We start from the raw sequence: 14,215 nt of genomic DNA on the forward strand, positions 1-14,215 counted from the left end.
TTGGGGGAAGACTGCCTGTAGTGCTGGGTGTCAATCAGCTCTTGTGGCAAGTGCCTGCCTGTCTCTAGGAACGGCTGCCTGAAAACACATTAGGGCTTGGCATGTGCTAAACATCTCGATGACACCCCATTGCTTTGCTTACTACAGGTCTTTTCTGCTTCTCAAATCACCTCAGACTCTTTTTTCGAGGTACTAAATCTCAGAAGGAAGGTTAGATAGCTGAAAGTGCTCATAAAATGATCTGAAAGTTGAAGTCAATGCAGTTCTTGTCAAGATGCGGATACAGCTAATTTTTTTGGAGGAGAAAGAAGAGTTTACTCAAAACACAGTTCTTCTACTGTACTGTGCTTGTGGTGTTCAGTGCCCCCATTCTTAACAGACTCTATCGTATCTGTTCAGCAACGTTAACATTTGTTTAAATAAGTTAGTTGTTTTGTATCTTTGAGTTGTCTTGTCTCCTCACTGAGAGAGAGGGTCAAGGCTCTTGAAAGCACCTTTTCATTAAACCACATGTACAAGTATCCTGCCCTAAGGAGAGTTCAGGAGGATCCTCAGTGCAATCAATTAAGAGTAAATTTTGCAGGGCTTTTGAATTACCTAACTCCAAAACACAGGAAAACAAAACAGTAAAAACACCTCACAAAACAACATTCAGTTTTCCAGGATTTGAATAATGAATTGTGTTAACAGAGGGAAGAGGAAACACAAAACAATTCAGAAGCCCTAAATGAAACATATTATTTTCAATAGGAGAACTCTCAGGAAAACAGTATTTCTGTCATATTTCTGCATATTACTAGAGTGCTAAAAAACAATTTCTAGATCAAACGCTAATAATTCTCCATATATCTGCTGGACTAAACTCTTAGTTTTATGGATTAACTGTTCTCAAGACTGGGGGATTTCTTCCCTTCCCAGAAGTCATATGACAAACTCTACTGCAGATTTTTCTCCTAGATGCCTTTCTCTTTTTGGTCGCTAGCATTTATTACTAGAGCATAAACACAAGGGTTGGAGAGCACTGAGCTGCGAAGATTCCACACGATACTGTCCTCCTAGCCCACATGCAGTGACAGTGAAGAGCCCTGTCCATGCCCAAAACCACAGACCTCTAGGACAGGCATCGCCAGGGCTCACTGCACAACTGGGAGGACTTCCCTTTACACATGTTGGCACACAGGGGCATCACGGACTTAAAGATTACATTAAAAAGACCAGAAAGATCTACCACAGGGGAAAGCACCACATCCCTCTGTATCAGATGTCCTGAGCAGGCTGGGGCAGTACCTCCAATAAAGGATGTTTAAATCCAGATCAGACAATCATACGACAGCTGAGATACCACCAATCCTTTCTTTCCAAGGATTTTTCTTCCCGCCTGCTCCTAAACATGGGCTTTCACATCTGCTCCGTGGATTCAGAGGGACTAGATACGGACCTTTGGGAATCTCTTGGGTTTTCAATCAACCGCCACTGACATAAATGCATTGGATGGATTTTCTGCTTGTAGGAAACTACTACTCTGTCTCCAGCATGACAGAAGGGTAGCAAAGGGTTTTGGGAAGCAGCAAGTGTCATTTGGTTTCCTTCAGAATTTTTAATTCTTCCCCTTGCTGTGCACCCAAGTTATTTGGTTCTGACCTGGTATGATGAGCAGCGAATTCTTGCTGATTGGTACCACAGTAACTCAAGCAACTCTTGAGAGGGAGATGGAAAAGGCACATGTGATTACAATGCCAATAACTGTTCTTGAGCCTGCCTCAAAAAAGAAAGTTCAGTTCATATACTGAGCTTTTATTTCACCTCTTATTGTATTACTCTTCAAAACACCCTTGGAGATACATGAACTTGCCTAGGGACAGCACATTATTCAACTGCAAAAGTTTGCAGCCCCTGAGAACAACTAGAAAATTTGCCACTAAATAACTTACTCATTTGGGGGCAAAGAGATATTTGCACCAGTTGTGACTTCTGCTGTTTTCCACACCAGCAGCACTGCTTTTTGCACTCCCTCCCTTTTCAGCCTCATGAAGGAGCTGTAGAAGAGCCTGAGAAACCAGCCTGTTCTATCATGTCCAAAAGCCATCCTGGCATCCACAGCAGCTCCCCATCTGATTTCTTAGCTCTCTTCTGTTGTATCAATTGATGGTCTATTTTGGAAAGAAACTATAAACACTTACTGAAACAATTTTATCAGTGTGGAGGTAAATTGAAGATAGCAAATAAGCCCAAGGCACAGATGTCTGTAAACTGCAAGTTGCAACAGTTGGATGTTTTAAGAGTCCATGAATACTTATATATATGGGGATCTTAAAACCAACGATCCAATCCACTATGGCAGGTCCTGTGTCATTCTCAGTGCTCTCTGATAGAGACCATGGAGATGAGAAAGAAAAACCTCTACCAGTTTGATCTTCAAAGGCAATTTTGAGGTTTTCTAGGTCTTGCTGTTTATTTTTAACTCTGCTTTTTTCATAGAAACAGAAATCAGATATCTGGACATCTGCTTTTCTACAACCGTCTGTTTATAATACATTTGTTGCTAATATGGTGAATGAAGTGGAGAATTTTAAAAAGCCCTTTATTGTTTCTGCTTTAGAAGAGTGGTGAGCTCTGAAAACTTTGTTAATTGACATTTTTTAATTTTTTTTTTCAAGACAAGGAAATCCCCCATACTCATCAGGGGAAAGTTCCCCTTTATTTCCATACTGCAAACAAAACACATCTCAGGTAACATTTTATTACTTGACTAAGTAAACATGCCAACATTTCAAAACAGCTCAAAAAATTCCCCTTCCTGAGCGCTGAATGAGCTCCTACACCATACAGTGGCAATACAGAGGTGGGAAGAAAATTTTAAACACATTATTTAAAAAAAGAAACTGCTAGCTCTTAGCATCTTAGGACATACCCTTAATTAGATTATTTGCAATTATTCTAATTTAGTTTTTAGTGAAAATAAATTTTCTACCCATAGTGTCTCATTGCCAAACCAGAGGCAAGTACAAAGAAGGTGCTAACAAGCTCAGAGTTAAAGATACCTAAATATGTCTTAGTGACAGTTTCTCCAGAAAATGCTATTACTGATGTCACACATACTACATCAAGTATCCCAAGAAATAATACTAACTCAAACAGCAACTTTAGTAAACTGAAAAGTTTTTCATTTTGCATGACTTCATAAAAATTTTCTCTCTTAACAGGAAAGATCTGTTACATATCAAAAAGAAGATCAGAAGATCCATAATATGTCACATAGTGGGGATTTCCGGGTTTGATTTTTAAGAAATGCTACATGTTAAAATAAAAATCCCTATTGTCTTAATCATGCATGACTGACATGTAATGCACCTGTGAATCTGGACCATAGTGGCCTTCAAACAGCACATAATCTCTGAAATCATTTAAAATACAAACCATATACGATGAACTTCTTTAGCCCATGGCACCCTTAAGAACTGGATTGCCTCTCCTCATTTTGACAAAGTTGTACCTTTATATACTGGCCTGAATATGAAAAAATGCGACAAAGTCCACTAACTAGAGTAAATGAGATCTCTAAGTTTTAAAAGTATGTTGTAAAGATGTATTGCAAAGCACAACAGAGCCAAGGCAGTAGTCATCATTACTGATTAAATAAGCCCAGGTATCCAAAATATGAAATGCCACGGCTTCACCTTTTGAGTTACTGTATGGAACTGCTGCAAATGGAAAACAAAACACAGAAATTAAATGCCTCAAGGTGTGGAAGGATTTTTTTCTTAAAAAAAAAGCATCAGCAAATGACTGGGGTGGAGTGGGCACACTCACAAAGTTGTGCATTAGAAAAGTAAAAATCTTTGCTCAACCTAAAAATCACTGCTCAGAGAAGTTTGTTTGCTGTGTTTAGGCACTTTAGCATCTTCAGACAACCATGTACCTCTCACAACATGTACCCATTGCTCAGTGAAAAGCAATTATTTATAAACTAGTAAGAAGTGCAATTAGCATATTTTTAGGATCCTGTCTATAGCACTCGCTGGGGCCTTTCTTAAAGCCTCTCCAATCGAGCAGGAGGCTGCCAAGCATTCTCAAGCAGACAAGGAGCTGCATGCAAGGCCAGCACTGGTATTTTGATGCAATCACTTCCCCACTGATATTGCTAAGCCATCTCTCTCCCAGCTGAGAAAAGTTAAGCAATGTGTTTTTAAAACAGTGGCTGTGAGGAGCCTTTGTTTGCGTACCTGTTTCATCAGGTGAGCTTGGTGAGGCACTGTCCTGGGACAAGGTAGTCCAGCTGGAGTCCTCATCACTTGGGGCCAGGTTTTGAATCCTATGGAGGGCACAATCTGTTTTGGCCCCAGTTTTTGGGTGATCCTTCTTAGTCTCAGGGCTTGATGACACTGTGGCAACCTGGCCATCCTCTGGGCTTGGCAGCTTGTTTTGTTTCCGGGGCAGGACTTCCCCATTGACAATAACAGTAGAAGCCTGGCTGTTGCTTTGTGCAGACTTATCCTCCATCGCAACAAAACCCTGCTCAAGCTCTCTAGCTGATGTCTCTAGATCCGCATAGTAATTCAGGAAGCTCTTGGTCCTCCGTGGCTGCAAAGGTAATATTTCACAGCCAGAGGAATCCTGTGGGATCGGCTCTTTGCCTTCAAACTTCTCAGAAGTTACACTTACGCCTGCAGTGGTACTGAGGTTTTTGTTGGGATCCTGCTGTCCCTGCTCTGCAGCTTTCCTGAGCTGGTTTTCTCCATTCTTCACCAGCTTTATATTGGCAGAGCTGTTCCCCAGAAGGGGCTGAGCTGCTGGATCGGAAAGACCCATGGCTGTCTGAATGTTAGTCAGTGCATATTTTTTCCTGCATTTCGGAGGAGTGCTGTTCTTGGTCTCTGTGTGCCTAATTTCTGCATTCAGGAGTTCGTTATGAGAGCGCAGGTTAAGGGTGTTCGGTGGGGTGGCGGGGCTGTTGCGGTTCACAACGTCCGTCGTGCTGCCGCTTGCCATAAACACTGCCAACGCGTCCACACCAGAATCGACTGGAAAAGCAAAAGAAACAGTCATGAAACACATTCATTATATACACTATTTTGCTAGGGCTTCTGGTAAAGGGATGTAGCACTTTACATAACTGTTTACAGGAAGAAAATAACCACAACCTAAGTGGGTAAGAGAACAGACAAAAGCTTAGCTTATACAGAGGCAGAAAAAATTAGAGAGATCATCAGGACCACAAAGCTGAGAGAAAGCAGAAAGCTTGACCCGATACAAGGGCAGTTTTAGGGCAGATTTTACATGTCTGATTCTATTGCAGGCAGGCTCTGGGACAGCAGAGGTGCCCTTTGCCTTCCAGGCAAATGCCTGGAACTCCAGATATCATCCTCACCATAATTTCATTTTAGTATTTCACCTCTACCTCTGATGAGGAGAGAAAGAACTCAAGTGCTCATCATTAGGAAGCAGAAAATTTGAGAAATTGTAAGCAGACTGAAGACAGATGCTGCTCCTTTTTCATCTTAGAGTATTACTGTTACGGTTAATCTTGACTGGCTTGTCAGTTGTTGACTCTTAAAACCTGCATTTTCTCTGCTATTTGTCTGTCTTTCTCTCCCCTCCCTCCCCTGCCCTTTTTTTTTTTTTTTTTTGAGGAAGGAAGTAAAGGGTCAGGGAATACAAGTAGAAGATTATTTCACAAAGGTGTATTTGATTTCTAGATCGAGGGGGGAGAGGGGCAAAATATCCTTCTGTAATTTGATCAACTTTAAAAAAAGAGCTGCTCCAGAGATGGCTCACCATTTCTACAGCTCATGAAGTTCAAGCTTAAGGATAAAGCATTCATCCTAGGGCAGAGTACATGAACTCCACCATTAAATAATACCATTCTTTTGTCTACTTGTAGACAAGTTTCTGATTTTTGATAGGTAGGGGCACAGATCACATTATGAAAAAACACTAAGTTTATTCAGGGAACAGATTTTTAGACTATTTAAAATGATCAAAATACATACATTTTTTTAAATTATAATTTGTTCTTGTACTGTCTATTTCTGGCTTCCACTAATCTGCACGAGTACTCCCTGAACATCTCAATTTAAATACTGTAGCAATCACTGTTGTTTGATTTCTGGCAGCCAAATTAGAGGCCAATTAATAAATCACTCCTATCTGTCACAACATGAAACACTCTTTCTGTTGTTCCTAATTCTCAGGTATCACTGACTGCTTATGTTGCACATAAAAACATATCTGGGGCTTATCCAGGAAGGAAAAGCTGTAATTTGAGCTAGTCAGATCATTCCAGCTGAGTTGTGCTGCATCTTTGTATATTTGATACATGACAGAACCAACTGCTGTACAGATTTACAAGAGACTAAATATATGAGTTTTAAAAGAACATATACATAAACAGAGTGAAAAGGAGGACTTCACAACATTACCTAAATGCAGGCACAGTTGCTAGCATTCCCTCTTTTTTGATGTGCTGTCAAAGCTGCTCACTTTCAAACATCACTCTGGTTCATTTAAAACCAAGCAGATCAATTAATAAAAGCCTTTGTTCCCTGAATCACCCAACTAGAACAACTTCTAAAACTTGTTAAAAACAGAATTTAAATTAAATTTTACAATTTTTCATGTTTGTCCATTTCTCAAGCCCCGGTCAGTCAGTCTAAACCAATAGCAAATTCTTCAGAAATCAGATCACCCCAAGTACACTGTGCAAAAGCCATCAGCTTAGGTAACAGTTTATGAACATCTTATGGACAATTTCAGCTTTAGACACAAGAGACTTAGAAATACAACTATCACAAAATTCAAAGGAACTTTATAAATGACAAATGAACAACTTCTCAGACAAACACATCATTTACACATAACTCTCTGGATCTTACCTAAAATCAACCAGGTCTAATGCAAGCAAGGTCACGTCTGATCATATATAATGTTACCAAAGAACAAATTTTACATGAAATGACCTCTGTATACAGACTGGCTCCTTCGGATTTTTTCTGAATCAGTTAAAAGTCTGACAATGTGAAAGTCACATAAAAGAATAAAGTAATAGGACAGGATGATTTCCACCAACCACTTGACCTTTAGAACTTATGGAATTGCACAGTATCTAGGGATTTCACTAGATTATATTTTACTTTATGCTTCAGCAAATCAAAACAAGCATTTACATTTTTCACCAATAAATACAACTGCCACAATATGGAACAAGACTGAATTTTATTCTTCTCCTTTGTTACAAGTTAACTACTTCATGCAATGTTTGCCACTATTTTTATGACTAAACAAATTTCTTAAAACATAATCTTCCTAGATAAAGCTTAAGTATTTGCCTGCCAGCTTATCTTTAGACAGTCCCCTGTTGTTATCATTTTACTGATCAAAATTGTGTTAAGAATAAGCCCCTAGAAACATTGCAACAAAATGTATTATGTTTTATTAGTCTGCTTGATAAAGGTACTCCACTGACTTAAAATGAACATTGGCACATTGACCAATGACTGAGACAAAGACTTAAGGAGTCTTTGCAACCCATACAGTGTTTGTGAGTTGGGTGTTAAGTTGGTTGGTGTGACCATAAACAGAAAAATGTCAAAATTAATCTCTTACTAGACACTATCTCCTCTCCTGACCCCATTTCAAGTGATCCATTGATCAAATCATCATGATCAGACGATCAATGAACATGCAAACAGCAGCACAAGGCGTGCACAGAGTGGAACAGGTTGTTCTCTCAAGGGCCAAGAGCCTGCTCGCTGGCTGTCACCCCGTACTGCCAGCCAGCCTCTGGAATGCATGCAGCCAGCTTCCCTCTGCTCGTGGAAGGAGACACAGAGGTGAGAAAAAGAGGGGGGGAAAGAGAAAAAGAGGTAAAAAGAGAACAAGAAATACAGATGGGAAAGGGCAGGTCTTGCATCTCAAGGGTAGAAGTTGCTACCAGGCTAGGACTAACTAAAGTGCTGGAAAACGTTGGAGTGCAAGGAAACACTTAAGTGCACTGAAGAAAACCTAGACTGCACAGTAGAACAGTGTAAGGAAGAAGAGCAATATCCTGTCCCTCCTCATCTATACAGGACATAATGATGCTCAAAACACATCACTTTTCCCAGAGGAAGCACATCCCACCTTTCTAATTAAAACGCCAAGAAAATGCAAATTCTTCACATACCTGCCATTTCAAGCCTGAAATTCTAAATCACTGACTTCCCAAATCTTTTACTTTGTCTCTCCCACTGACCCTGCCTCCTTTGCTCAGGGTACCTAACTCTGGTGCTGTGCCTCTCACCAGCTAGCCAACACCATGTTCCAGGGCTCCTGCACCCAGGACTGCCACAGGCAGACTCCACCCCCCCCCTCTCAGGCAGCTCTTTGTGCTGCCTGGCCACCAGCAAGGACAATGCTACTGGCACAGGGTACCACATTTTTAACTCCTCTGCCTTCTGCTGAAAAGAAAACACAAACAGACAACCAGGTCAGGAATCACTGTGTTGATACATATATCTCAACTGAAGTGGGTAAACATCTGTAAGTTGTGAGTGAGTAAAAGTAGGGTATTATACTACAAAACATCGGACTCTGGTGAAAAACTAACAGTAATAAGGACATTGTCATTACTGGGAATAATAACATTATTAAATTGTTGGTGCTTCACGACAGCAGTTAGGTAGAAGATCTGTCATAGCAATTCATTAAGAGTTTTAACTTGCTAATGTTTTAGAAGAAATCGTAGTCTCAACTGTATACTTCTAATATTTAGAAACTTACCTAGAGATATAGATTAATATATTTTTACCATTATAATGTGTTTAACACAGACTAGTGCCAATTTTCTAAGCACCATAATAACAGAAATAATGCCATTACCTCAATAGCTTTTATCGATGTTTTTCAATTTTGTTGTGTTTACCGTTTGATGACTTTTTTGCATTGTATTGTCTACAAGAAGTTTTTAAAAAGCTGAATAGAGAATTTATTCAAAAAGGCATTGTTAAGAAGAAAAGAAAGTGCTTGCTCTTTTTCGTGTATAAGTGAGAAATGAAACTGAAATATGGGCCTGGAAAGAAGAAGAAAAATAAGAGGAAAGTTTCACATATTTGCATAGCAGAATCTTTTAAAGGGCATCTGACCTGGAAGTACTTCTGACATGGCTCACGGGGCGTTCAGCAATGCATCAGGAAATAGATTATAATTTGAAATCTGAAAAGAGGGATCATTTAAGAATTAAAACCAAAGGAAAACACAAAAGAAAAATACCACATTTCAGAAGCTCCTGAGAGATGTTAAGCATTCTAAACAAAGCCCACAACATTACAGTGAAGATCTTTTAAGCTTTCAATGATATTTGACAGTCATTAAAAGTGTGGGAGAGGCTAGTCTACAGCAACAAGAACATATAATTAAAAATAACTATTATATTTTTGTTAATGTACACTTTACTTGGAGAACAATTTCAAAACTATTCTCCAGTTTTAATCAACATACTGTAGCAAAAACTTCAATACATTAGAAAATATGAGGTTTTTCCCAGTTACCCAGCTACAGCTTACTCAGGAAACCACAGCAGCATTGGTAAAAGTAAACAAAGCAATAAGGGAAGTTCACATGAAAATTTGCAGAATGAGATCTAGCATATGAACCTAAGAAGCATAGTCTGCACGGTTGATCCCACAGGAGGGAATCATAAAAAGAAAGCTAAGCAGTAAGTTCCTGTACGGGACCTTTCCTGGTCATCTTCTTATAAGTAAACATTTTGCCTTAAAGTCTCTGTTTTGGGTATGAATGACACATAGAGCGGGAAATAAGGTATTTCTATGCACTTATGAATATTTTTGCCACTGCATCTAGGAAACGTAGGAAAGAAATAACAGAAACTTTTTCATAAAGCAGATTTTCTTTCTGCAAGGGTATCTGTTGAGTACAAAACATTTAATGACAAATTTGTGCCTTGAAGTTACAGCCTCAGGTTTTATACGCTTTGGCTCTAGTTAAAGCCTAAAGCAGCTGGAGGGAATGCCTTCATTATGCAAGGATTAATGCTCAACACTAGCTAACTTCCTTCACTTCAAAGGATGAATTCCAACGTTAAAACATTCATTCTTAAACTACGACCAGCTAAATGGTAATAGTTAAACAGATGTCAGCCAAAAGCATTCTAAGAAAGTCTAGATTTACATTATTGTAGCTGAAATCAGAATCAAGATTAGAAGCTTTCTTAGTGTCAAGTGCCATCGTGCTCCTTCTTACCTAGATATCCACACAAATTCCAGATGACATCTAACACTTTTATAAGGAAAAAGGAAGGAAAATACTCAAATGAAGGGCTGTAGTAGATCAGAGCAACTGATAATGTGCTTACAGCCAGTGATTTTCTTCTTGCTGCTCCCTCTGGACATCTCTGTTGGACTGAGCTTGGAAACTAGAAAGTTCAGCAAAATCATGAAAGCAAATTACAATCGTGTGCAGAGCAGTTCGGGGAAAACAAGAACAGGGAAGGAGCAGGACTGCAAGCACCTTGCACACGTGCTCGCAAATCTATCTGCAAACTCCTCCACACAAACCTCAGAGTGTTGAGGATGGGAAGGACCTCTCCAGATCATCTAATATGATGCCTCTGCCTAAGCAGGGAACCGCTGCTGCCCTCTCTACTCCAACCTGGATCTGTCCTCACATCAGAATAAAATCATCACTTCAACCTGCTTGCTAAATGCAGCTTCTCCCATTTCCAGCTATTTCCTGCTTCACCTAGTCCTACTGAAATCACCATCTGGTAATCAGCTTCTGTCCTAGCTCTTCCATTCCCAAGAGGCACCCTGCCAGCCCCTGCTGCCACAATAATGACATTTCTCCTTTTAGAGCTAATCAAACTGCAACAGCCTAGCAGCAGCACTGTTTCTGTTCTAGTGATGCTCTTATTGATGGAAATCCATAATGCTGATCTGTCTTTATATGGTATTATTGAGGGAGAAAACTTTCAGATTCTGCAATGAGTTCTAGCACCCAACTGGAATATGCCTTCCCATTTGCCATGTTTTTCCTTCCCACTTCCCACAAAGCCAGTCAAATTCCTCATCCAGCAAAAATTCAGAGACAGATGCCTCTCAGAATCAGATTCGAACAGATACAAAGGAAGAAGACAAACAATAAAAAAATAAAACCAATAATGACAAAAAGAAACAGGCTAAATCCACTGTTCCTGTGCTTATAATTTTATTAAGACAGACATATCTAAATAATCAGTGTATATTTGACTATCAGACTGAAACTCTATATTGCAGATGGCCTGGGTCATCTTATGCTACTAGAGTATTCTTAAATCAAGTAATCGCTTTAAGAAATAAAGAGCAATTCTTTCATTTATATAAGGCATAACCATGACATGCAATTACGACTAATCCCGCATTTAGCAAGGGAAAAAACAAGATGGCATATTAAGTCTTTTCCAAATTCAATTTTCTCCCTTTAGTTAGATTTTCCCCTGTGTGTAGAATAAAACAGTCTGGCAGGCAAAACCAATGTTGTCACAGCAAGAAGATGGAGTGCATTTTATCTACTGGATACTTGTGAGCACAGATAATAAGACCTTCTGTCATTGTATCTATATGTTCACAGCAACATTTCTAAGTAAACGTCTATAATTTTTCTAATCCTGTTGTGCAAATGAAACTCCTGAGCCTTAACATTTCCTTTTTTTAATTGATGTATAAATTACTCAATCTCTACAATAAAGATCACAACTCAGACTTATTTGCTAATTTACAAATAAACCTACTTTAGTTTATTTGTAAACTAAGTACAGGGCACAAGCATAAACTTCATTCTCTCTTAAACAGACTGACAAACTCAGAAACTGTAACTTAAATTCCTGCAACTGAGATGACCAATAAAGCAAGAAAGACTTGGTCTTCCATATCCTACCACTTCAATCTCAAATGCCATCCCAAAATAACTTACCAAGTCTGAAGATAAACAATGTGTAATCAAAACTGATCAGAATTACCAAAATCAAGCATAATGTCATACAAAACAGAAGGTTAGGATAAGCTGTCTCAACAAAAAAAAAATGGTAGCCAAAATGTTTTGTAGGCCAGGCAGCCTAACCATATACTTAATGGAGTATTAGAAAGGAACCAAAGGCCAGATTTGGCACATAAAATGACTTAGACTAACTCAGACTGATTTCAGACCAGGAATTTTTCAGCCCTACATAAATTTAACTTTGATCATTTGTCAGCTTGTAAATCAGGAACCAGAACCACTCTGATCATCAAAAGATGATCAATTCGGCAACAGGGTTAAGGAAACCCACAGGGTCCTGCACCAGCTTTCCAGTTGTTTGTAGCGGCACCAGCCCAACCCCAAGCTCTTTGATCAGGAGACACAGGTAGCAAAAGTAGGAAAGACATTAAGCATAGGTCACAGCATTATTAACAGAAGGAGCAAGAATGTTAACTGAACCACTGTCAGATGCAATGGTAAATTAAATTCCAGCACAGGTGCCATGCTGCACACACCCACACAAAAATTAATCAGATAACTACCTCCCACACATCTTGCCTGTGGTCCCCCTATCTTCAGCTTGCAAACACTCACTGTTCCTGCAAAGCCTAGAAACAACACTGCATACTCCTGAGAACAATGTGCTTCTCCAAGAACAACTAACTGCATGCACATAAATGCAGACACTTCTGTTTCTCTTTTTAAACTAATTTATTTCAAACTTCTGATGGCCTGGCATCATGATTTCACCTGCTACAACTTCATCTGCCCTCTGAACTACATGTTATAAATTTGTGGCTAGTCAGACATTAAGCTTTTATCAATCAAGGTTATCCAGAAATGTTTTTCCCCTCAGATTACTCAGACTGGTAGCAATAGTTTTGAGCCATCTTTTATCACTGACTCATAGTTGAGATCTTAAACACATTAGCATTCTACACCAAAATTTTTTTTTCTTCACTGTAAAATTGCACTTAGTATAAAACTGGGCTCTAGAGATGAAAATCTGAAAATGAAAAAAATGGAGAATAATCTTTTAGTAAAGTCTCTACAATTCTATATGGAAAGAAACAAAGAATAAAAATATATGTCTATCAAAAGTATCAATACAAAGAGAACCTCTAACGTAATTAATTCCTAAGTGTTTGTAAGTAATTTCAAAGTGCTACCAGTAAGCTGAGACCAGTGAACAAAAATAAAAAGTCCAAGTCTCAGTTACGTGCAAGAGCAGTAGAGTGATTTGCATAATGAGACTATCCCAGTTCTCAAGGAGAGCAAATTAAGATTTTGCATGTTGAAAAGATTGCTTGTGTTCCGCATACTTTAAAAACATTCTGTATCTCACCTAGGTAAGGTTACATTATTATTACATCCATGCACTTTTAACTACATCTGCTAAAACTGTCTTAAAATTGGACTCACATGTCCTACCCACATATCCCTTGCTTCCAGTAATGGAACAGAGCACAGACTACATCAAACCAAAAAAGGTCTTGACATTTCTAGTCTGTTTTTTCATCAAAAGCTGCACTAAAATAAGACTCATTACACAAAGACATACATTTCAGCAAGTCTGAAAAGTGCCTGCAAAGCTACTTTTTGTAGCTTTTAGCTATTATTGTCTTCAACCAAACTTCAGTGGACAAATCAGAGTATTTCAAAACATACAAATAGTTTATAAACCAAGTCTTACAGTACTGCTTAGGTTGACAGAACACCGAGAGATGAGTAAAACAGTCATACCCTACAGTAACTCTCCCAGTGTCATTATGGTACTAGAATATGGAAATAACTTTAATCCTGGCCTGATGCAGCTCCTTGAGAAGGTTGTTGTACTACGCTGAGAAACCTCTACCCATAGTGCTCATATATAAAACAAAACCACATGCTTGTAAATGAAATCGAAGTATCATATTTGCTTTATGGTCCCCATAAACTAAACAAATCAATCCATAATAAAGTGGAAGGAGCACATAAAAAAACAACTGCACTTACTGGCACTTATATTAATTACACTGAAGTGTGGCTAAAAGTAGATTCAGTTTCAACAAACAGCAAACTTGGCTGTAGAAGACATTGAACAAGTGGAAAAAACAAACTACTAGTATTACTGGCCTGCAACAACCAATCTCGAGTTCTTGACATGCTAGCCAAAATTCTCTGCTTCTCTTTCTTATCTGCTAACTCATAGATCTTCACAAGGCACTTGAACACCAAAGGAACTAGA

The 14,215-nt window shown here is 38.9% G+C and overlaps 1 protein-coding gene across 5 annotated transcripts in view; it reads right to left on the minus strand.

Annotated features, from left to right (window-relative positions):
- The window catches only part of APBB2 (amyloid beta precursor protein binding family B member 2), a 181,900-nt gene that overhangs the window by 91,072 nt on the left and 76,613 nt on the right, over positions 1–14,215 (minus strand). For 4 of the 5 annotated variants that reach the window (XM_032684724.1, XM_032684726.1, XM_032684722.1 and 1 more), the window contains exon 4: positions 4,224–5,021. Coding sequence is in view for 1 of the 5 variants with exons in the window: in XM_032684734.1 (XP_032540625.1) it covers positions 830–852; positions 4,224–5,021 (821 nt within the window). In the remaining 4 variants the exon portion in view is untranslated. Of the gene's footprint in view, positions 1–829; positions 853–4,223; positions 5,022–14,215 lie in introns of all 5 variants that reach the window. The other variant, XM_032684734.1, reaches the window with a different exon arrangement.

The sequence above is a fragment of the Chiroxiphia lanceolata genome, chromosome 4, assembly GCF_009829145.1.
Source record: "Chiroxiphia lanceolata isolate bChiLan1 chromosome 4, bChiLan1.pri, whole genome shotgun sequence".
In the NCBI taxonomy this organism is placed as follows: Eukaryota; Metazoa; Chordata; class Aves; order Passeriformes; family Pipridae; genus Chiroxiphia; species Chiroxiphia lanceolata.